The sequence below is a fragment of the Oncorhynchus keta genome, chromosome 22 (assembly GCF_023373465.1).
Source record: "Oncorhynchus keta strain PuntledgeMale-10-30-2019 chromosome 22, Oket_V2, whole genome shotgun sequence".
Classification (NCBI taxonomy): domain Eukaryota; kingdom Metazoa; phylum Chordata; class Actinopteri; order Salmoniformes; family Salmonidae; genus Oncorhynchus; species Oncorhynchus keta.
Genome location: NC_068442.1, coordinates 10,226,879 through 10,250,779, shown reverse-complemented (window position 1 = coordinate 10,250,779; position 23,901 = coordinate 10,226,879). Strand labels below are relative to the sequence as shown.

Here is a 23,901-nt window from a genome sequence, read left to right as displayed (position 1 = left end):
TTAACACGCAACTGTTAAGATCAAACTTCAATTTAAAAAATATTTTACTGCTGATACCATGTATTCATTACATTTGTCAATGGGGATATCCAACCATTGTAGTGTAAAAGCATCAAAACACAAGACATCCCTGGTAGCATTTTCAATGTATATTTTCCTAACTGAATCATCCTGTGGGGAATGTCAATGGAAGAGTGCCAATCAGGTACACTGAGGGGTCCTGTCCCGCTCTTCGCTCCAATGAGCCCTATAGTAGCATGGTTCCTGTTGATATGACTGCATGGTCAATTCAGGGTTCTCTGGGCCTTAGGCCAAGGATTCCAACAGCCCTGCTGGGGCTGTCCTCACAAGGGCCAGGGTAAGTCACTGAAGTCTACAGGGCCACCGAGGCCTGCATCAGCCTCCAGGAGACTCATGATCACAGCCATGGCTGCCTCGTCATTACTGGAGCCTGGTTCGTCAATGCTGAGGTGCGAGTTGTCACCTGGAGGGGTGTTGAAGGAAAATGCTGTAGTCAGTCACACTGGTTTTGGTTGAAATGGGCAGGATACAGTGTTTGAAATTCTTAACATGTTGCCTTTGTGCACAGCTACTTACTCATAATAGACTGGTTGGAGTATGGGTATCCAACGGTGTCGGGTCCTCCTGGTAGCGTCCCTGCCGACGGAAGGTCTGGTGTTCCATTTTGAATCTGCCAGAACAAATAGGTCAGTGGTGGTCGACAGATCAGCTTTCAATCACAGGCCTAACTAAGTAAGCAACAGACAATACTGGATTCAAGCACAAGATCCAACCAATTAAAAATAAAAATCCATCAATGTCATCTTTCAACCATCCCAATGTTCTTTATTGTGTGGCTCACTCACTCTCTTGCCCCCTGGAGAGCAGTCTGGAGGAGGGGTGCTGATGTTCAGGGGGCTGGAGCCACAGGTGGAGGGGGTTGAGCCTCTGGTCCTGGCAGAGAGAAGAACAGACAGAGCCCTAGTCTCATGGTGCTGAGAGACTGAACAATTCAGCTGATAAACCTTCAGCTCCAGGTAATTCATCATAGCTGACATAGCACAACTGAACAGACTCATTTGCCAAGCCTGTCACTTCTTTGATAAAGGGTGCATAAATATCAGAGCAGGGAATTCACCTACGAAGGGATGTCTACAGAAAAGTAAATCACCGAACAAGCCAGGCTTCATGGTCTGGGTGTTATTCTTTTGGTTCTACAGCTATTAACCTGTCATCCATTTTCTGCATTCACTCTCTCCATCCCTCACCTCTGAGTCTCCATCACCTCCTCTGCGATCATGCGACCGATCTTACCGGCACCTGCACGTGTTCCCCCGGGGATGCCTGGCACTGTCTGAAGGGCCCGTCTCCCTCCACCTGCAATCATACATATCAATCACACTGACTGCTCCTAGACTGACTGAGATCATTGCATATTCACATTTGATCCAACTCTCCTATAGTTTTGTCATTTCATACACGTAGATACATTACATTTAATCAAAGAAAGCTATTCATTATATTTGGGGCGGCAGGTTAGCCTAGTGGTTAGAGCATTGGTCTAGTAACTGAAAGGTTGCAAGTTCTAATCCCCCAGCTGACAAGGTACAAAACGGTCATTCTGCCCCTGAACAAGGCAGTTAACCCACTGTTCCTAGGCCGTTATTGAAAATAAGAAATTGTTCTTAACTGACTTGCCTAGTTAAATAAAAATAGCATGCATCTTTGCGTCCAGAGAGAATCAGCTGACAAATCTCAGATCTTGTTCCAAAGCCCTAAAGGAAGCCCCTCTGATATGTAGAAAAGCATGCCTTCTTTCACATCACTCAAATGTCACCTTCTGACGTCAGCACACCATCCATAGAGGCAGTGGGAGAGACGGCAGACTGAGGATAGCTGGAGTCTGCACCATCCAGCATACTGCACCTAGAGATGGAGTCACACAGCAACATCAGGACCAGTTTCAAGTACAACCACCGAATACGTACTGCCAGTTAGCTCTAAAACGATCAATGGAGCCCCATTGATACATGAACAGTTAAGAGTATTTTTTCCAATGTAATCTTCGTCATAAATAGGGCGGTAGAGAGAAGGGTGACTTACGAGACCACTGTGTTTGTGGAGACGATGTACTCCACCTCTTTGGTCCAAGGATTCATGAAACTGAACCAGCGACTTCGCAGAGTGATGAAGGAGCCATCTTTAATCTTGAATTTATAACAGTTTGTGTTGATCTTTTCTCTCATCTGCAGCACTGTTAAAAACACAAGATGTGGGTGACTAAATATTGTAAGATGTGAATCACAAATTAATGTTGTCACGTCAGACAGTTCATCCAATACCTTGTCTGTGACATTCTGCCAGGTGGCCAATATCATCCTGATGGAAATACTCGTAGAAAGAGGTGCCAAGAAGCTCCTGGGGTAAGTATGCAAGAATGGCTGTGGCCCTAAATAGAGAGGAGAGTTTCTTATCGGTGCTGTTCTTTGTTTTTGAGAAGAGAACTTTAAAATGGCACCGGAGCATTTCCTATGGACATTTTTATGATAGTTTAAATTACCGCCATGAGTAATAATTGCCTGTGAGGTGTCAAGCTGTGAGCAGGAGATTAAGTCATAAAATATACGGAGGCTGAACCTGCCTTGACAAGCCTATGTACAAAGGCTAATTTTGGGTGAAAGGTGGTTGAAGAGGAGAAATTTACTGACGATTTGTTGCCTCTTCACGTATTAGTTTAAACCATACTTCTAGAATGTGTGTTTTCTTGGCCAACTTGATGAACAACTAGCTCACATCTAATCATAAACCAACAATGTCATAGTAAAATGAAGTCATAAGCTCCATCATTGTACCTCTGGTCAACAAAGACAAACTTCCCATCGATGGCGTGGCGGGAGACGTAGTCGGTGGGTTTGACGCGGATGTCTTCGTGGGAGGGCTGGGGGACGATGTGGGGATGCAGCCGGCCGATGGCCACCAGGCAGCTGAGGTTACAGCCCTCATTGTCGGGCTCGTTGTCATCGTCCAGGCCCATCTTGGTGGGCGGCCAGCTCTTCAGGTAGCCAGTACTGTGGATCGTGCAGAAGCTCTTGCGGTCGGCTGTAGGTAGAAAATTGTAAATATATTTCCTCCCATACAATGGTTCTGTTTACAGGTGGTCCATGACTTTAAGTCAAGTCTAAATGACCGATTTAATGAGAACCACAAGCTAACCAAACAAGTAAAACCAGCCATCTGAAATCAGTGGTCAATCAAGGGGAGAATGTTTTCCTAGATAAAATATTCAACAAGGGCTTCGCTGGACATTTGCATGCTGTGCTTTGCTTACTAAATGGTTTTAAATCGCAGCACATTTTAAAAGATTGAACAGAGGCTTCGTATACTTAAGCCAGTAGTTCTGAAAGTACCACTCAAGAGCACTAAAAAGGTGCCGAAAACTGTGCACAATTCCGTACAACGTCATCACGTCATGTGGTCTTTAGTGTTTTGATGCTACATAATGGTTTTCCTAGTTGGATATCCCCATTGACAACTAATGAATACATGGTAGGAGTGTATTGTATAAACAGTAAAATATTTTAAAAATCAAAGTATTTGTTTTGGATAGTATCTATTCTCCAAGACTTTGAGCTTAACAGATGCAGTGTGTTAAATGGTGCTAATACATTTCGACTCCCAGGGTGCAATGCTTCGCACAGGGCTACTGGCTGTCTACTGCTAGAAAGCCCAGACAAACGCAAAGTACTCTAAATAGATTGTGGTCATAGCTAAGTTATGAATGCATTTCACATTACTTTTGGGTTGTTATCATATTATAATGCTAACATGAACACCATGCTGAATATACGTTCATGTCATTGTCACTCAATTCCAATTTAGTTGCTAGAAGATTAACGTAGCTTTAAAAAAAAAAAATGTTTTGGAACTAAACCGCCCTTGCACTGCACTGCTTTGTAACACATTTTACCTAGTGGTTTCGGTGGGCTGGTCCTAATCATCTGCTCTGTAAGCAAAACATTCCCATAGTTCGCTTCTGGAGCCAGTTGTCAACAAGCTGTGGGCGTGAAGGTATGATGTTTTCGTTAGAAAACCATTTTCTCTCCTCTCGCTTGCGTCTCGCACTCAGTGTTGCCATGTAATGTTCAAGGTAAGTTGCTAGAGGCAGGTTGATTTGTTGCTAAATGACGTTGTGATGTCATTGCGTGATAAAGTAAAACTGCGTCATTACATAGAATACACAATGACGTTACTCAAATTGACTGGCCCTCTCAGCGAAAAATATGATTTGACACTTGTTCGTGTACAGACAGTCTTTTCTGTACCAGAAGTACAGAAAAGACTGTCTGTACACGAACAAATGTTTTGATTGAGACATGTTGATTGATCTTGAACAGAACTTACAAACATTCGAGACTAACTATATTCATTGGGTTTGGCTCGTCGAATCCGTACCACTGCTTCTGCAGTCAGCCAACAATGATTTGCAATTTTCTGAAATTGTTCCTGGCCTGCTACTGCCTGTGCACGAACTGAGCGCCTGCTGCTGACATCACTCACAATGCACTTTTGCTGTGACTGAGTGTGTGACAGAGAAAATCATTTTTGTGTCATTTAGAGGGAAAATGCGTGCATTTTAGCATTTGAGTCACTTTTCAAAAGTTGCTAAAAGTTCAAAATACATTTTTAAAAGTGGGAACATTTGTTGCTAGGTGCTATTTGAAAAAAATGTTGCCCGGGTAGTCTGAAAAGTTGGTAAATTGGCATCACTGCTCGGGCTGTGTCAGCTGCATGCATAAGTAGCCTGGCTAGCTTACAAACAGTGGTGGAAAAAGTATCCAATTGTTATACTTGAGTAAAGATACCTTAATAGAAAATGACTCAAGTAAACATGAAAGTCACCCAGTATAAATTTCAAATTGCTTATATTAATTAATTTTAAAAACATTTACGGGAAGCCAGGGGCATGCTCCAACACTTAAGACAGAATTTAGAAACTAAGCATGTGTTTAGTGATTCCGCCAGAGTGGAGGCAATAGGGATGACCAGGGATGTTCTCTTGATAAGTGTGAATTAGACTAGACTATTTTACTGTCCTGCTAAGCATTCAAAATGTAACAAGTATTTTGAGTGTGAGGGAAAATGTATGGAGTAAAAAGTATATAATTTTCTTTAGGAATGTTGTGAAGTAAAAAATACAAAAGTACAGATACCCCCCAAAAGTACTTTAAAGTATTTTTACGCCACTGCTTTACAACTCCCTCCTTGAAGATTCCAACAAATTACTAGAAATGAAACTACTACCGATGTCTAATAGATCTAACTATCCCTGCTCCACGTGACAGGAACGAGCGTGCAGATCTTGTGAACTAAATGATGCCAGGTTAGAACGCAATCATTTTTTGCCTTTCTCGGCTGGGAGGACTGCAGATGGTTTAGTTTGCATGTATAAGCCATACATTTACATGTCGAGTCCAAAATGAGGGGTTAAAAAAAGAAAAAAGACTGTAGTTTTCAAACCTCGATAGTTTCAATCAAACTTCTAAAATAAGTATATTGTTTATTAGCCAAGCCACTTGGTACATAGAAGCATACATCCTGTACTCTAATTGTAATGCTAGTATGACGCTAATGATCTGTGATGCCAGGTTTATGAGTACCGAAATAAAAGGCATCAGGGAAGGTGGCTGGCCTAGATCTTGAGATGGGTACCTTTCTTTTTGGAGCAGGGGAAGTCCTTGTCCTCTGTTTTGACATAGGGCCGGTTACATTTCATTCGGCAGAAGAACGAGCGTCTGGCCCCGGACCACAGTCGAGATGGCCCAGGGGTGATATCTGTCTTAACTGGTAGACCGGCTGAGGGAGAACAATTGCATCTGCTGAACATTGTGAGCTAAATATTCCCAATAACTTGCATATAATGTTAAAAGCATTAATCTTATATGCCATGTTGTTTATATACTTAATATCGCAGGTAAACTGCCAGGTAATTGGTATACAGTATTTAATGAGACATAATGCTGTATTGACTTTTTCACCCCGTGTCAAACTACTTTCCTGACTTGACCTGCCCTTATGAGGACAGGGTCGGACATGACAGGAGGGAGAGTTTACTTTTGGCATCAATGAGCCGCTCCCGAGGTGCTGTATCCGATGACGACAGTTGATCCTTGACTTTGGCAATGTCTTTAGGATGCAGGTAATCAAACAGACTCTGACCAATTAGGTCATTCTGAGGAAAGGGGGATTGACTTTGGAAATTAGCATTTGTAAACTCAGATTTGGTCTGGTACAACATGAATTACAGTAGGACATTTGACAGGAATGGAGACGTGCCTGGCAATAGTTGAGGATCTTGTAAACTGACTCCGAGACAAAAAGGATCTTCCCACGATCACATCCAACAACAAACAGAAAGCCGTCAGCAGCCTAAAGGAAGACACACAAAACATTGAGGCTTGTGTCGTCAGGCTCACCCAGAGAGCAACTTAGCAAAGAGGAGTTAGAGGGCTTGAACCTACCCTCAATATTAAGTGCTTCAGTTCATCCTCGGTCAGGAAAGACGGCTTGTAGTTCGCCTCTGTGTAAGGGTTTGCTGCTCCTGTAGAAAAACACAAAACATTGTCATTGAATTCTCAAGTCACAACTTCTCCCTCTTTGATGTCCAGTGACAATTTGCCTGCTGTCTCTCTCTCACCTCTTAATGTCTTCATATGCTGGACAGCCATGCGTAGGACCGTGAGTTTGTCCAGCTTGTGGGACATAGCGTTGCAGGTAGGGACTAGTGCAGCCAGCTCGTCTATGAAGCTGTTCATCTTGTCCCTGCGCCGCTTCTCAATCTGACTGTGTGCCTCCCTATTGGCAGTGTAGCAGTAAGCAAAGAGTCAGAACAACTCCTAGTCCTTCTGTTACACAGCACAATCTATAGACTACATAAAGTGCCTATTCATCGATGGGACACAAGGCTTTCTCTGTCTCTAATAAAATACAAAAATGAGCATTCAATTCACCCTGCAAGAGAGATTAGAATATATTTGATCCTGGAGTTCAACCGCTTGCCAGGTCACTAGAAACACCATGCGTAGCTGCCGACAGAGACGTTTAAAAGTGAACCATGAGGATTCAAGAATGAGTCTGGGTACCTGGCATTTTTTATCCGGCCCTGGTGATCACCACACTCCCTGAAAGAAGGGGGAAAAGGAGACACGTTTTAGTGAAAACTGTCTTGCACCAATCACACACACGCAACATGGATCCTGTTACAATAACAATCCATTCACCACTGGTCCACATAGGTTATGTAAATGGTACAAGTCCATACACAGCCCTATACTATCTCAACATCTATGCCTCCCATGTACAATATAGAACCAGTTACATGTAATAAATAAAACAAATAAGCCTCACTGTAGGGTAATTCATGCTGTTTGCTGCAAAAATTATCTCCTAAGTTTTTCATTGTCTGTATCCATACTGCTATGGAAGTTAATCGGATGCCATCATTAACCATCCTTCCTAGTAAATGTTCTGTCTACAAGTCCTGTTTCCAAACCTTTAATATTCAAAGTATTTATCCAAAAAAGCTAACTGCAACCAAAGGTAAAAAATTAAACCATACTTACTCTAAAGCAAATCCATCAATTCTGCAAAGAAAATAATGCGTTAATCATTCCGTTGTCAGATGAATGTGGATCAATGACAGACTGCAGGAAAACTACTGAGCAGACATACCAATTAGTCAATATAGCAATTTGCCCTAAAATATTTATTTTTGCAGATTGCCTGCTATAATTCTGAGAAAATGTGTAAAGTAAGTGGGTAGGGTTAATTATTCATTCATAGCTTTAGAATTCAGTGAACTCATCTCCAGCACTAACTGTGCACAGTGGGCCACAGTGTGGTGATGCTTACTGGTAGTCGGAGGTGCTGCACTTTCTCTTGCGGGTGTAGTCCATGCCTGGGGTGTTGACGGAGCTGCTGATCAGGTCGCTAGAGCTGGGGGACATGAACTCATTCATTGTAGAGGTAATGTCCATTCTTTGGTCTGCCATTAGACAATCTGAAACAGAAATATGAAGAATTAGTTACTAACTTGTACTATTTTGAGGAAGGATAATTCAAATAGAATTCAAGAAAAATGCTGGACAAAGCAAGGCACAAAAGGCGTCACGCTCACCACAAATGTTCATTCCAGCTTCTGGAATTTCCTTCCATCCATTTGCAATTGCTCTGGATGAAAAAAAGTGTATACCGTAACTTTAATAGCTGAACATTGGCACACATTTCAGCAAATAAATGCCTGTTTCAAATAAAAACGCTGTGTCTAAATGAATTGTTTGATATTCCCACAGTCATATGCATTAAAAACGTTATTTTATTCTGTCATCATTGCATAGTATAACTGACATGTAACGTTAGCTAGTGTTTCATCCCCTCGACTGAAGTTCTGTCTGAAGTGAATGAGCCAACTAGCTAGCTAGTAGCTACCACAGCCAGTTCAGCTCTAGCTAGCCTCTAGATATCCGTCAGGTAGCAGTGCCTAACAGCTGTTGTGTAGCCTTTGTTTTGTCCCGTTTTAAACAGAAGTAAATTAACTTGGCTCGTTTCTGCCAGTTGATGTACCATTAGAGCTAGCCAAAAGTTGGTATAGCAATGTAACGTTATTGATTTGTCAGTTTCCCTAGCTATTTCTCTACTTTTCACACTGACACGGTATAAAACAGCTCCACAGGCTTCATTGTCATGGTGCAGTCAGTACAAAACACTACAGTATGTTCATCATGTCTTAGCAGGATCAGGTGGTGACAGGTGTCCCAGCAGGGTCAGACAGCCAGGGAAGACCAGTCTATGGAGCCCAGGTGAATTTTGCAGTATATTATAACAATCAGTGAATGGATACAAAGTTCCGTCTTGAGTTGATGGGTAGACTAGAGTCTGAGAATAATGGTAATTTCTGTAAATGAACCATTGGTTCTGTTCTTGGATAATATAATGTATGAATCTACACCAAGGTAATTCTTTGTCATGCCTCATCTGAGCAGGATCAAATGGTGACTGGGGTCTCAGCAGGTCAGGCAACCAGGGAAAACCAGTCTGACGGCATTGAGGTGAACTTTCGCATATACAACACTTTATTCTATCTGTGCAACAAACACTGAACAAGCCATAAGCTTCAGAGAATGAAAAACCTCTGAAGTCAAACTGTATCAATGGCTTTTCCCAATGACACAAAACCAACAGTCTGCCCTACTGTTAGTTGTCACTCTGGTCTTGGCCTAACACACCTGAAACCAAAGAATGTTTCACTAACATCCAAAAGCTGAGTGTGATGTGTTACTCATGATAGTATCTTGTAAGTGTTTAGAAATATATTCAGGCCTAAAATATACTGTTTGGTCCACCAGCCACTGTGGCAGGTTGATTTAAAAATCTACCAGCCATTCAGATTTTTTTTTACCAGCAAAAACTAAATAAAATAGATGAGCATGCTTTGTAATGTCTCTTAAAACAATACATGTGTTACTAGAAGTAATGTGGTATATGTTTAAGTTCATTTTTTTGTGACCTTAGTCTGAGCCAAAATATCAGACGAGACAACATTTTCACCTGCCCCTTTAAGGATGGGAGGTTACCATGGTAATGTGACTGGAGTTATGTTTGTGCCTGTGAGATTGAGAGTCTGACTAATAGCCAACGTCTTCTCTTCCCTAGCAGTTGAATCTCAAACATTGAAAAACAATTCTAGCTTGTGAACAAAACAATGCAAATAGCCAAGAAACAGAAGGACAGTCTCACTTCAGCAGAATTTGAATTTGATAAACATTTAAGCCTGTGCGCAGCACTTCTAAAAATGAATCTCACTCAGATCTTCATGTGCGCAAAGCCCCCAGCCAGGGATGCAGCGCAAGGTGGGATAGGCTCCATACGATTCGTAGTTCTTTGACTTCGTGCGATTAATTTAACATCTATGAAACAAAAACGGCAGAAACAGCTATAGAATGTGATCATACTTGGCTATTTATATTCACACAGGCGAGTGAAATGCTTGCACTGTGGAGCCGTGAACACCAGCCAACGTGACTAGTGAAAGACATCTTTCCCACCAATGTCAAAATCGACACACATTTGGCAGGTGGTGGGTGTTCATTTTAGGCCCTGAACATATGCGATTCTTATTTACAATAAAAGTTACCCCAAAATGGTCATATTAGATTGTTTAGAAATGCAGGAAATTAGCTTTACATGCCCCAAAAATTCTGAGGAAGGACCCCCAGATCCCCTGCCAGGTTATGACCCCTCCGAACTTCTAAAACCAAAGTTGCACCCCTGAAACGCAAGTACTTCAAAGATTTTGCTGAGTTACCGTTCATAAGGAAATTCAGTCAATTGAAAGAAATTCATTAGGCTCTAATCATGGGATTTCACATGACTGGGAATACAGATATGCATCTGCTGGTCACAGATATCTTTAAAAAATAAAGGTAGGGGCGTGGATCAGAAAACCAGTCAGTATCTGGTGTGACCACCCTTTGCCTCATGCAGCGCAACATCTCTTTCACATTATTTTTGTTGTACTTTTTACCCCTTTTTCTCCCCAATCTCGGGATATCCAATTTGAACTTTGTCTTGTCCGTAGGAGAGTTGCAGCGATGGGACTCGGGAAAGGCAAAGGTTGAGAGCAATGCTTCAGATTTGATCAGGCTGTTGATTGTGGCCTGTGGAATGTTGTCCCATCACTCTTCAATGGATGTGCGAAGTTGCTGGTTATTGGCTGGGAAATGGAAAACGCTGTCGTACACGTCAAGCATCCCAAACATGCTCAATGGGCGACGTGAGTATTTGGACAATGGACCAACTGGGATTTTTAGCTTCCAGGAATTGTGTACAGATCCTTGCGACATGGGGCCGTGCATTATCATGCTGAAAACATGTGATGGCGGCGGATGAATGGCACAACAATGGGCCCCAGGATCATGTCACAGTATCTATGTGCACCTCCTGGTTGGTTGGTCTGGTACTCCTTCTGAGACACTGAGCTAGGTGCTCTACCTGTACAGAGAAGAGGACTGTCAGATGTGGTCTGACTACGGCAGTAATTCTAACATCCTAGACCAAGGTTACACATCACAGAAACACTGTTGGAAAATCAAGGACAGTAACAGAAGCAATTTCACAGTAAAAAAAAACAAAAATGCCCTCTTTCAAATTAAAATCACATAGATATAATATGGATATTTAGGCTATCATTAAATCAGAAGTGTTGCAGAGCATAGGTATACTGTTGATGTAGAATAATATTCTGTTAATCTTCCATACTATTCATGGGCCTTTTTGTTAAAAGGCTTCAGGCTTGTGAAAGTTATTCCCTCCTGGCCTGAAAAAGCAAAGCACTTCTTGTTAGTCTCTTTTCTGTGAGAGTGGGACAAAGCCCCGGGAAAACCACTGTCATGATCAGCATAATGCGAAGCACAAAACGGTCAGTTTTGTCCGGCGTAATTTCCCTCCTTTACTTGATTAAAACATTGTCTCTGAGAACATGATCACAATAAGGCTCCCAGCGCAGCTGAGGACAGTGGTTTACTGTACAGCAGTTTCCATGGCTTATGAATTTACAACTAGAGGTCGACCGATTAATCGGAATGGCCGATTAATTAGGGCCGATTTCAAGTTTATAACAATCGGTAATTTTGGGTGCCGATTTTTAAACGTTTTTATATACCTTTATTTAACTGGGCAATTCAGTTAAGAACACATTCTTATTTTCAATGACTGCCTCGAACGGTGGGTTAACTGCCTTGTTCAGGGGCAGAACGACAGATTTTCACCTTGTCAGCTCGGGGATCCAATCTTGCAACATTGCAGTTAACGAGTCCAACGCAATAACGACCTGCCTCTCTCGTTGCACTCCACAAGGAGACTGCCTGTTACGCGAATGCAGTAAGCCAAGGTAAGTTGCTAGCTAGCATTACATTTATCTTATTTAAAACAATCAATCATAATCACTAGTTAACTACACATGGTTGATGATATTACTAGATATTATCTAGCGTGTCCTGCGTTGCATATAATCTGATTGAGCATACAAGCATCTAAGTATCTGACTTTGCGGTGGTAGGCAGAAGCAGGCGCGTAAACATTCATTCAAACAGCACTTTCGTGCGTTTCGCCAGCAGCTCTTTGTGCGTCAAGCATTGCGCTGTTTGACTTCAACCCTATCAACTCCCGAGATGAGGCGGTGTAACCGAAGTGAAATGGCTAGCTAGTTAGCGCGCGCTAATAGCGTTTCAAACATCACTGAGCCTTCTAGTAGTTGTTCCCCTTGCTCTGCATGGGTAACGCTGCTTTGATGGTGGCTGTTGTCTTTGTGTTGCTGGTTCGAGCCCAGGGAGGAGCGAGGAGAGGGACGGAAGCTATACTGTTACACTTGCAGTCTCCTGACCCCTCCTGTCTCAGCCTCCAGTATTTATGCTGCAGTAGTTTGTGTCGGGGGGCTAGGGTCAGTTTGTTATATCTGGAGTACTTCTCCTGTCCTATTCGGTGTCCTGTGTGAATCTAAGTGCGTTCTCTAATTCTCTCCTCTCTCTCGGAGGACCTGAGCCCTAGGACCATGCCCCAGAACTACCTGACATGATGACTCCTTGCTGTCCCCAGTCCACCTGGCCGTGCTGCTGCTCCAGTTTCAACTGTTCTGCCTTATTATTATTCGTCCATGCTGGTCATTTATGAACATTTGAACATCTTGGCCATGTTCTGTTATAATCTCCACCCGGCACAGCCAGAAGAGGACTGGCCACCCCACATAGCCTGGTTCCTCTCTAGATTTCTTCCTAGGTTTTGGTCTTTCTAGGGAGTTTTTCCTAGCCACTGTGCTTCTACACCTGCATTGCTTTCTGTTTGGGGTTTTAGGCTGGGTTTCTGTACAGCACTGAGATATCAGCTGATGTACGAAGGGCTATATAAATAAATGTGATTTGCAATACTAAAGTGCCTATAAGAACATCCAATAGTCAAAGGTTAATGAAATACAAATGGTAGAGGGAAATATTCCTATAATAACTACAACCTAAAACTTCTTACCTGGGAATATTGAAGACTCATGTTAAAAGGAACCACCAGCTTTCATATGTTCTGAGCAAGGAACTGAAACGTTAGCTTTCTTACATTGCACTTTCTTCTCCAACACTTTGTTTTTGCATTATTTAAACGAGGCTAAAGTGATTTTATTAATGTATTAAGTTAAAATAAGTGTTCATTCAGTATTGTTGTAATTGTCATTATTAAAAAATGTAATTTAAAAAAAAATGTATTTTAAAAAGCGTCCGATTAATTGGTATCGGTTTTTTGGTCCTCCAATAATCGGTATCGGCGTTGAAAAAAATCATAATCGGTCGACCTCTATTTACAACCAACATTCTTGACAGATATCTTGGATCATTTCTACACTTCAATAAACTTGTGAGCATATTCAATATCCAAAAAGGCAGCTTGGAGCATTACTTGAATGTAACATTACCAAATGAAGGACTGGCATTCAGACAACAATCAAGATCTAGGAAATATTGGACTCTGCCCATGTACAAATCACTGGCAAAGGACAGACTTTAGGGAGCCAAAAACCCACCTCCCAAAGTTGTCACAAAGCAGCATTGTTGGGTTGTTACTGTACACTAGCTAGCGAGATAGCCCACATAGAAAAGAATGTGACATAGAAACACTGGATTGACGTGCACTGTGAAAGAGGAAATATATAATCCCATGTTCAACTGCGTGTATAACCCATGACCTGTGCGATGGGGCGGCCAGTAGCCTAGATGTTAAGAGCATTGGGCCAGTAACCGAAAGGTTCAAATCCCAGAGCCGACTAGGTGAAGAATCTGTCGATGTGCCCTTGAGGAAGGCACTTAACCCTAATTTCTCCAGTAAAATTGCTTTGGATAAGAGTGTCTGCAATATATAAATAGTTTGATTTAAATATTTACATGCTTTGCAAGAAGAACAATTTCCCTAATAATCCTGTTTACATGGACATCTGAAATCCTGATGGGATACATGCAGAAAAATCACCAATCAAAATAAACGCTCTACCACAGCGACCATGTTATTTTTGGGAAGTCTAATTCTGAGTTCGGGTATATAAAGTTTGTATGTGAACATTTCTACGATGGATACTTTCCCCCCCGAACTCACATCACTCGTTAGGGAGGCTTGCACTGCTGGCACATGCCAAATCAAATACACTGCTCAAACTCAGATTAAGCTGGTTTACACGTCCCAGGGTTTCCGTTAGGAAAATGTGGCGCCCCGAACAATGTGACTGGGAAGATTTGAATTTAACGGCAGTTTCAGAAGTTAACCCGACCCATATGCATTGGGTACATAAGCCATTAAGGCGTCCACCTACGGTGCTCAGAATGACAGAAGTCACATTTAGATTATGGTAATGCGCTTAACAGAACATCAAACTCATGTAATGAAGCAGCCAATAAAACAATTTAAATATTTGTCAAAACGCAATTCACAGGAAAACACCATTCTAAACAGAGCACCTGAATGGTTCCATATGTGACAGAGATTAAAACAAACATTGAAAGGGGGGGGGGGGCAACAACTAGGCTGGGTTGCTAATATGACTAGGATTGTGCCTTTGGCTTCTGGACAATAAAATAAACTTGATATGAAAACCAACAGAACAGGAGAGATTGTCAAATAGACCACAATGGGTGACATTCAACAGTGAGTGCAGCACAAAGAAAACCGTCTCAACTGGATCACTCTGTACAGATGACAGTAGGAGCATCTGCTCTGAGATAACATATATTAAATACTCTGAAGGCACATCCAATTCTGATTACATGATTCAGTTTACAATGGATGAGTTTGACCTTGGTGCAAGGAGAACATCCTGGATCTGAATGCCACCAAGACCAAAGACCTTAGAATAGACTTTAGGAAGCAATCAGCTCCGAAAGAAATCACCATTTGTGACCAGGGCATAGTTGGAGTACCAAGTACCTTGGTACTATAGTTGACAATAAGATGAACATTTGGAGCCAACAGTAGGCGAGTGTTATCTAAATGTCAGTCAAGACTGTACTTCCTGCGTAGTCTTAGAAGGCTGAATGTCAAATCTGTTTTACAATCCCTTTTAGAGGTCGACAGATTATGATTTTTCAACGCCGATACCGATTATTGGAGGACCAAAAAAAGCCAATACCGATTAAATAGCCAATTTTTTTATGACAATTACAACAATACTGAATGAACACTTATTTTAACTTAATACATCAATAAAAATCTATTTAGCCTCAAATAAATAAAGAAACATGTTCAATTTGGTATAAATAATGCAAAAACAAAGTGTTGGAGAAGAAAGTAAAGTGCAATATGTGCCATGTGAAAAAAGCTAATGTTTAAGTTCCTTACTCAGAACATATGAATGCTGGTGGTTCCTTTTAACATGAGACGTCAATATTCCAAGGTAAGCGGTTTAAGGTTGTAGTTATAGGACTCTCTCTCTCTACCATTTGTATTTCATATACAGTGGGGCAAAAAAGTATTTAGTCAGCCACCAATTGTGCAAGTTCTCCCACTTAAAAAGATGAGGCCTGTAATTTTCATCATAGGTACACTTCAACTATGACAGACAAAATGAACAAAAAATATCCAGAAAATCACATTGTAGGATTTTAATGAATTTATTTGCAAATTATGGTGGAAAATAAGTATTTGGTCAATAACAAAAGTTTCTCAATACTTTGTTATATACCCTTTGTTGGCAATGACAGAGGTCAAACGTTTTCTGTAAGTCTTCACAAGGTTTTCACACACGGTTGCTGGTATTTTGGCCCATTCCTCCATGCAAATCTCCTCTAGAGCAGTGATGTTTTGGGGCTGTTGCTGGGCAACACGGACTTAACTCCCTCCAAAGATTTTCTATGGGGTTGAGATCTGGAGACTGGCTAGGCCACTCCAGGACCTTGAAATGCTTCTTGCGAAGCCACTCCTTCGTTGCCGGGGCGGTGTGTTTGGGATCATTGTCATGCTGAAAGACCCAGCCACGTTTCATCTTCAATGCCCTTGCTGATGAAAGGAGGTTTTCACTCAAAATCTCATGATACATGGCCCCATTCATTCTTTCCTTTACACGGATCAGTAGTCCTTGTCCCTTTGCAGAAAAACAGCCCCAATGCATGATGTTTCCACCCCCATGCTTCACAGTAGGTATGGTGTTCTTTGGATGCAACTCAGCATTCTTTATCCTCCAAACACAACGAGTTGAGTTTTTACCAAAAAGTTATATTTTGGTTTCATCTGACATTCTCCCAATCTTCTTCTGGATCATCCAAATGCTCTCTAGCAAACTTCAGACGGGCCTGGACATGTACTGGCTTAAGCAGGGGGACACTTCTGGCACTGGAGGATTTGAGTCCCTGGCGGCGTAGTGTGTTACTGATGGTAGGCTTTGTTACTTTGGTCTCAGCTCTCTGCAGGTCATTCACTAGGTCCCCCCATGTGGTTCTGGGATTTTTACTCACTGTTCGTGTGATCATTTTGACCCCACGGGGTGAGATCTTGCGTGGAGCCCCAGATCGAGGGAGATTATCAGTGGTCTTGTATGTCTTCCATTTCCTAATAATTGCTCCCACAGTTGATTTCTTCAAACCAAGCTGCTTACCTATTGCAGATTCAGTCTTCCCAGCCTGGTGCAGGTCTACAATTTTGTTTCTGGTGTCCTTTGACAGCTCTTTGGTCTTGGCCATAGTGGAGTTTGGAGTGTGACTGTTTGAGGTTGTGGACAGGTGTCTTTTACACTGATAACAAGTTCAAACAGGTGCATTAATACAGGTAACGAGTGGAGGACAGAGGAGCCTCAAAGAAGAAGTTACAGGTCTTTGAGAGCTAGAAATCTTGCTTGTTTGTAGGTGACCAAATACTTATTTTCCACCATAATTTGCAAATAAATTAATTAAAAATCCTACAATGTGATTTTCTGGATTTGCTTTTCTCATTTTGTCTGTCATAGTTGAAGTGTACCTATGATGAAAATGACAGGCCTCATCTTTTTAAGTGGGAGAACTTGCACAATTGGTGGCTGACTAAATACCTTTTTGCCCCACTGTACCTTTGACTATTGGATGTTCTTATTAGATGTCGACCGATTAATCGGAATGGCTGATTAATTAGGGCCGATTTCAAGTTTTCATAACAATCGGAAATGGTTTTTTGGGGGCGCCGATTTGTTTTTTTTTACACCTTTATTCAATCTTTATTTAACTAGGCAAGTCAGTTAAGAACACATTCTTATGTTCAAAGACAGCCTAGGAACGGTGGGTTAACTGCCTCGTTCAGCTCTTGTAAGCTCGGGGGATCCAATCTTGCAACCTTACAGTTAACTAGTCCAACGCAATAACGACCTGCCTCTCTCTCTCGTTGCACTCCACAAGGAGACTGACTGCCTGTTACGCAAATGCAGTAAGCCAAGGTAAGTTGCTAGCTAGCATTACATTTATCTTATTTAAAACAATCAATCATAATCACTAGTTAACTACACATGGTTGATGATATTACTAGATATTATCTAGCGTGTCCTGTGTTGCATATAATCTGACTGAGCATACAAGATACAAGTATCTGACTGAGCGGTGGTAGGTAGAAGCAGACGCGTAAACATTCATTCAAACAGCACTTTCGTGCGTTTTGCCAGCAGCTCTTCGTTGTGCGTCAAGCATTGCGCTGTTTATGACTTCAAACCTATCAACTCCCGAGATGAGGCTGGTGTGACCGAAGTGAAATGGCTGGTTAGTTAGCGTGCGCTAATAGCGTTTCAAACTTCACTCGCCTTGGGGTGGTTGTTTCCCTTGCTCTGCATTGGTAATGCTGCTAAAATTCTGCTAAATTGATTTTATTGATGTTTTATATTAAGTTAAAATAACTGTTCATTCAGTATTGTTGTAATTGTCATTATTACAAATACATTTTTAAATATTTAAATTTGTATAAAAAAAACTATTATAAAAAATTACATTTAAAAAATAATTTAAATTAAAATGAATCAGGCTATTAATTGGTGTCGGCTTTTTTGGTCCTCCAATAATCGGTATTGAAAAATCATAATCGGTCGACCTCTAGTTCTTATAGCCACTTTAGTATTGCCAGTGTAACAGTATAGTTTCCGTCCCTCGCCCCCTCTTCCTGGGCTCGAACCAGGAACACATCGACAACAGCCAACCTCGAAGCATCGTTACCCATCGCTCCACAAAATCCGCAGCCCTTTCAGAGCAAGTCTTTGCCTAACCAATATACAGTGTCTATGGGGTCATATTGCACTTCCTATGGCTAGATGTCAACAGTCTTTAGAACCTTGTTTCAGGCTTCTACTGTGAAGGGGGAGAGAATAAGAGCTGTTTGAGTCAGAGGTCTGGCAGAATGCCATGAGCCCAGTCAGGCGCGCGGCCGTGAGAGCTAGCTGCGTTCCTTTTCATTTCTAAAGACAAAGGAATTGTCTGGTTGAAACATTATTGAAGATTTATGATAACATCCTAAAGATTGATTCTATACATCGTTTGACATGTTTCTACGAACTGTAATATAACTGACTTTTCGTCTGAACTAACTGCTCGCGCACTGTGCATTTGGATTACTAGGCTAAACGCGTAAACAAAAAGGAGGTATTTGGACATAAATGATGGACTTTATTGAACAAAACAAACATTTATTGTGGAACTGGGATTCCTGGGAGTGCATTCCGATGAAGATCAAAGGTAAGTGAATATTTATAACGCTATTTCTGAGTTGTGACACCTCTCCTTCTTTGGAAAATGGCTGTATGTTTTTCTGTGACTTGGCGCTGACCTAACATAATAGCAAGGTGTGCTTTCGCTAGCGTCCCACATATCCCAGAGAAGTTAAAGGCAATGCTACCAAATACCAATTAAGTGCATGTAAACTTCTGACCCACTGGGAATGTGATGAAAGAAATAAGATTAAATAAATCAGTCTCTACTATTATTCTGACATTTCACATTCTTAAAATAAAGTGGTGATCCTAACTGACCTAAGACAGGGAATTTTTACTAGGATTAAATGTCAGGAATTGTGAAAAACTGAGTTTAAATGTATTTGGCTATGGTGTATGTAAACTTCCGACTTCAAATGTGTATCAGACCTTTTTTTGATGTACTCAAAGATCCATTATTAAAAACTACACTTGATTCAACATTTAGTTTTTCAATTTAAATTATTATATACAATTCTTGCCACCAACAGAATGCTATATATGGGGCATACAACAATCTCAGCTCTGTAGATTTTGCTGTGAAGAAACAGAATCAATAGATTATTTATTTATTTAGGAATGGTAAAAAAATATATATATATTTAATCACATAATATTAACCTTACAAATAGCAGTGTTGGGCGATTTGGAAAGCCATAGTCAATAAATAATATAATAATAGTCGTAGGAAAGGTTTTCATCTTTAGCTCACAATCTGTGGATACTATACGATTAGAAAGGTTAAAAAAAATAATGTAAAACATCACAGTACAATTGAAAAATATGGCACATGGAAACTAATATACCTTCTAAGCATTGGTATCTGTCATGTGTAAATGTTGCTGTTTATGTTCACTATATAGCTTTCTGACATGCCAAAATAAAGTTATTAAATTAAATCTGCTGGCCGTGGTTAATCCTTACCAGATACATGATACCTGAGATACATCTCCCTCTGGCTGTGGTTAATCCCTACCACAACCTGTACATGTGAACAACTCCTTTTCTTTCTCCAAATTCCTTTCTTCATTTCCAAGCTCCCCTTCTTTCCCTCATCTAACTTTATTTTCATCTCTAATGACTGATATTCTCTGGTACTTTTGTATACTTTTTAGCCAGTAGTTCTGAAAGTAGAGTCCACTGCCAAAGGTGGTCCCCAAAAATTGGAAAGGGAGCAAGGAAAGGGTATAGGAACTAGGAAAGGAAAGAACACAAGGAAAGGGAAATAAGGATGAGGCAAGGAAAATGAAGTATGGAAGGAAAGGAAGCAAGGAAATGAGGAATGAAAGCTACGAAAGGAGGAAGGGCACAAGGAAAATGACCTAGGAAATAAAGGAAAATAACAAGAAACGGGAGCTAGGAAAGTAGGAAAGGAAGCTAGGAAAAGAGGAAACAAAGGAGAGAGGAAAGGAATCTAGGAAAGAAAAGCAGTCCACATGGCCAGTAGAGGAAAGGAAGTTAGCAAAGGAATCTATGACATGAGTGAGGAAAGGAAATATGGAAAGAAAAGGAGGAATTCACCAGGGTTGGGGTCAATTACATTTGTTATTTAGCAGACAGTCTAATCCAATACGATTTACAGTAGTGAGTGCATACATTTTCACACTTTTTTTCCCCCTGTGCTGGTCCGCCATGGGAAACGAACCAATATCCCTTCCGTTGCAAGTGCCATGCTTTACCAACTGAGCCACTTGGGTCAGTTCCATTTAAATTCAGTAAGTACACTAGAATTCAAATTCTCTTGAATATTTTTCATTTAGGAAAATTTTGAATTTGGTTAACTTTGAGTTGACTGGAATTGAAATGGAATTGAACCATGGCGTTCACATGTATGTGGTCGAGATTAACCACGGCAAGTAGAGAGGAAATTAAGAAGGAAAGGAATCTAGGAAAGAAAAGGAGTTCACATGTATGTGGTAACCACGGACAGTAGCTGGCGATAGTATTGGTTTTAGAGACAGGCAAGTTCTAGTCACAGTCTACTGCTGCGGGGCTGCAGAACGATAACGTTATTATTGTATTGGGCTATCTAGCTAGGTTGCTAACATGACCTAATGCCCCTCTAGAAAATTAGTATCACCAGGAAAAACAAGTAGTTGTTGTGCTAGCTAGCTAACCAACTACCCATTTGTCATCATGATATAATAAACATGACTTACTTACATTAGATAAATCAGCTAGGCCATCTCCATTCAATGATAGAACCCTCTGTTTCAAAAACTGGGATATACGGTACTCAGTCTGTGACCTACTTTCTCCCCTCTGTCATGACTGCCGCACTACTAACCTAGTTTTTCTAAACCAATTGTATAGGAGGACTACACCATGTCCTTTTTCTCATCAATCACAAAACGTTTGAGAACAGGAAAAGATGATGGACGTACTGGTTATCCAATCACAGGGGGCACATTTGACATTGCAGCCGACTTTAAACATTGGGCGCGTTTGAGCGAATCATTTTTGTTAAGTCGTGACTATCATTGGTCACCGCTTTTCAGTGTGTTGTATTATGGGGTAAAACAAATAACCGACCGAGAAGTCGCATGCATGAACTTTACAAAAACCTTGTGATCAAAGCTCATGAAGTTTTGACTTCAGTCGAAACTTTGAGGCTCTCTCACAAATTGATAGTAAAATATACACACATATATGTCCAGTTTGTGACATGGGAGTTGAATGTTTATTTTGACATTACAAGAAAAACTTGTACTGCCATGTTGCATTGAGTTTTGCTGTTGGAAAACCACATAAGTGTCTGACTTTTCGTTGTCCGAGATGCTCCTCCCCCGACTTTACTCCTCGACCTTCAGCTGCAGTCGGTTGCTTTCGCCTTACCACTCAAATACGCCCAGTTCCTCTGCCCAGGGTTTGCTGATGCCTGCCAGATCTTACACCTGGATCAGACAACTGTGTCATTGCAGCATGCGCCATAATAAATTCTGCAGTAAAACTTTTTTCATTATGTAATCAAAAATGTTTGCTGGATATAGAGTACCAGTCAAAAGTTTGGACACACCTACTCATTCAAGAGTTTCTTTATTTTTTAAAACTATTTTCTACATTGTAGAATATATATGTAATATATATGAAGTAACCCAAAAAGTGTTAAACAAATCAAAATATATTTTAGATTCTTCAAAGTAGCCACCCTTTGCCTTGATGACAGCTTTGCACACTCTTGGCATTCTCTCAACCAGCTTCACCTGGAATGCTTTTTCAACAGTCTTGAAGGAGTTCCCAAATCTGCTGAGCACTCGTTGGCTGCTTTTGCTTCACTCTGCGGTATTGCTGCCATGCTATGTTGTTGTCTTAGGTCTCTCTTTATGTAGTGTTGTGGGGTCTCTCGTCATGATGTGTGTCCTCTCTTTTTATATAATTTTTCATTTTTAAATCCAGCCCCCATCCCCGCCTCTGCAGGAGTTCTTTTGCCTTTTGGTAGGCCGTCATTGTAAGTAAGAATTTGTTTTTCAAATAAATTAAATTAAATGTTATTGGTCGCATACACATGATTAGCAGATGTTATTGCGGGTGCTTCTAGCTCCGACATTGCAGTAGTATCTAATAAGTAATATCTAACAAATTACGCAACAGATACCTAATACACACAAATCTAAGTAGGAATGAATTAAGACTATATACATATGGACGTTCAATGCCAGAGCTGAACGGACTAAGATACAGTAGAATAGTATACAATACAGTATATACATATGAGTTGAGTAATACAAGATATGTAAACATTATTAACTGAGATACCATAGAATAAAATTGAAAACAGTATATACATATCAAATTTATTTATATAGTCCTTCTTACATCAGCTGATATCTCAAAGTGCTGTACAGAAACCCAGCCTAAAACCCCAAACAGCAAGCAATGCAGGTGTAGAAGTGGCCAGGAAAAACTCCCTAGAAAAGTCCAAAACCCAGGAAGAAACCTAAAGAGGAACCAGGCTATGAGGGGTGACCAGTACTCTTCTGGCTGTGCCGGATGGAGATTATAACAGAACATGGCCAAGATGTTCAAATGTTCACAAATGACCAGCATGGTCAAATAATAATCACAGTAGTTGTCGAAGTGTGCAACAGGTCAGCACATCAGGAGTAAATGTCAGTTGGCTTTTCATAGCCAATCATTAAGAGTATCTCGACCGCTCCTGCTGAGAATTGAAAACAGCAGGTCTGGGACAGGTAGCACGTCCGGTGAACACGTCAGGGTTCCATAGCCGCAGGCAGAACAGTTGAAACTGGAACAGCAGCACGGCCAGGTGGACTGGGGACAGCAAGGAGTCATCATGCCAGGTAGTCCTGAGGCATGGTCCTAGGGCTCAGGTCCTCCGAGAGAGAGAAAGAAAGAGAGAATTAGAGAGAGCATACTTAAATTCACACAGGACAACGGATAAGACAGGAGAAGTATTCCAGATATAACAAACTGACCCTAGCCCCAGACACAAACTACTGCAGCATAAATACTGGAGGCTGAGACAGGAGGGGTTAGGAGACACTGTGGCCCCATCCGATGATACCCCCGGACAGAGCCAAACAGGAAGGATATAACCCCACCCACTTTGCCAAAGCACAACCCCCACACCACTAGAGGGATATCTTCAACACCAACTTACCATCCTGAGACAAGGCCGAGTATAGCCCACAAAGATCTCCACCACGGCACAACCCAAGGGGGGGGCGCCAACCCAGACAGGAAGATCATGTCAGTGACTCAACCCATTCAAGTGACGCACCCCTCCTAGGGACGGCATGAAAGAGCACCAGTAAGCCAGTGACTCAGCCCCTGTAATAGGGTTAGAGGCAGAGAATCCCAGTGGAGAGGGGAACCGGCCAGGCAGAGACAGCAAGGGCGGTTCATTGCTCCAGAGCCTTTCAGTTCAACTTCACACTCCTGGGCCAGACTACACTCAATCATATGACCCACTGAAGAGATGAGTCTTCGGTAGAGACTTTAAGGTTGAGACCGAGTCTGCGTCTCTCACATGGGTAGGCAGACAATTCTATAAAAATGGAGCTCTACAGGAGAAAGCCCTGCCTCCAGCTGTTTGCTTAGAAATTCTAGGGACAATTAGGATGCCTGCGTCTTGTGACCGTAGCGTAAGTGTAGGTATGTACGGCAGG

At 41.4% G+C, this 23,901-nt stretch overlaps 1 protein-coding gene and 1 long non-coding RNA gene across 4 annotated transcripts; one reads left to right on the top strand and one right to left on the bottom strand.

Moving 5' to 3' along the window:
* Positions 1 to 26: 26 nt before the first annotated feature.
* LOC118401023 (aryl hydrocarbon receptor nuclear translocator-like protein 1) lies at positions 27 to 21,082 on the bottom strand. 3 transcript variants are annotated; one of them, XM_035798159.1, is made up of 18 exons: positions 20,936 to 21,082; positions 8,174 to 8,226; positions 7,909 to 8,056; positions 7,620 to 7,640; positions 7,140 to 7,178; positions 6,695 to 6,852; positions 6,519 to 6,598; positions 6,334 to 6,426; positions 6,112 to 6,229; positions 5,710 to 5,853; positions 2,853 to 3,099; positions 2,343 to 2,449; positions 2,104 to 2,254; positions 1,838 to 1,926; positions 1,269 to 1,377; positions 867 to 954; positions 598 to 691; positions 27 to 484 (listed from the first exon to the last, which is right to left on the bottom strand). In XM_035798159.1, the coding sequence occupies exons 2-18, from the start codon at positions 8,184 to 8,186 to the stop codon at positions 345 to 347; spliced, it is 1,839 nt and encodes a 612-aa protein (XP_035654052.1). In that variant the 5' UTR covers positions 8,187 to 8,226; positions 20,936 to 21,082; the 3' UTR covers positions 27 to 344. The 3 variants fall into 3 exon arrangements, with proteins under 3 accessions (XP_035654052.1, XP_035654054.1, XP_035654055.1); XM_035798161.2 differs by having other exon boundaries at positions 20,932 to 21,079; XM_035798162.1 differs by lacking the exon at positions 20,936 to 21,082 and adding an exon at positions 10,580 to 10,715.
* On the top strand, positions 8,236 to 10,773 carry LOC127910585 (uncharacterized). The gene is made up of 3 exons (XR_008075356.1): positions 8,236 to 8,855; positions 9,039 to 9,104; positions 10,634 to 10,773. It is a non-coding gene; the product is annotated as an uncharacterized LOC127910585 (long non-coding RNA).
* Positions 21,083 to 23,901: the final 2,819 nt, after the last annotated feature.

Excerpts from the sequence above, each read along its gene's own strand:
- LOC118401023 (XM_035798159.1), bottom strand. Across the intron at positions 1,378-1,837 it reads TGGTGTGCTGACGTCAGAAG|GTGGAGGGAGACGGGCCCTT; the intron begins GTGACATTTGAG and ends GTATGATTGCAG. Across the intron at positions 692-866 it reads GCTCTCCAGGGGGCAAGAGA|ATTCAAAATGGAACACCAGA; the intron begins GTGAGTGAGCCA and ends TTGTTCTGGCAG.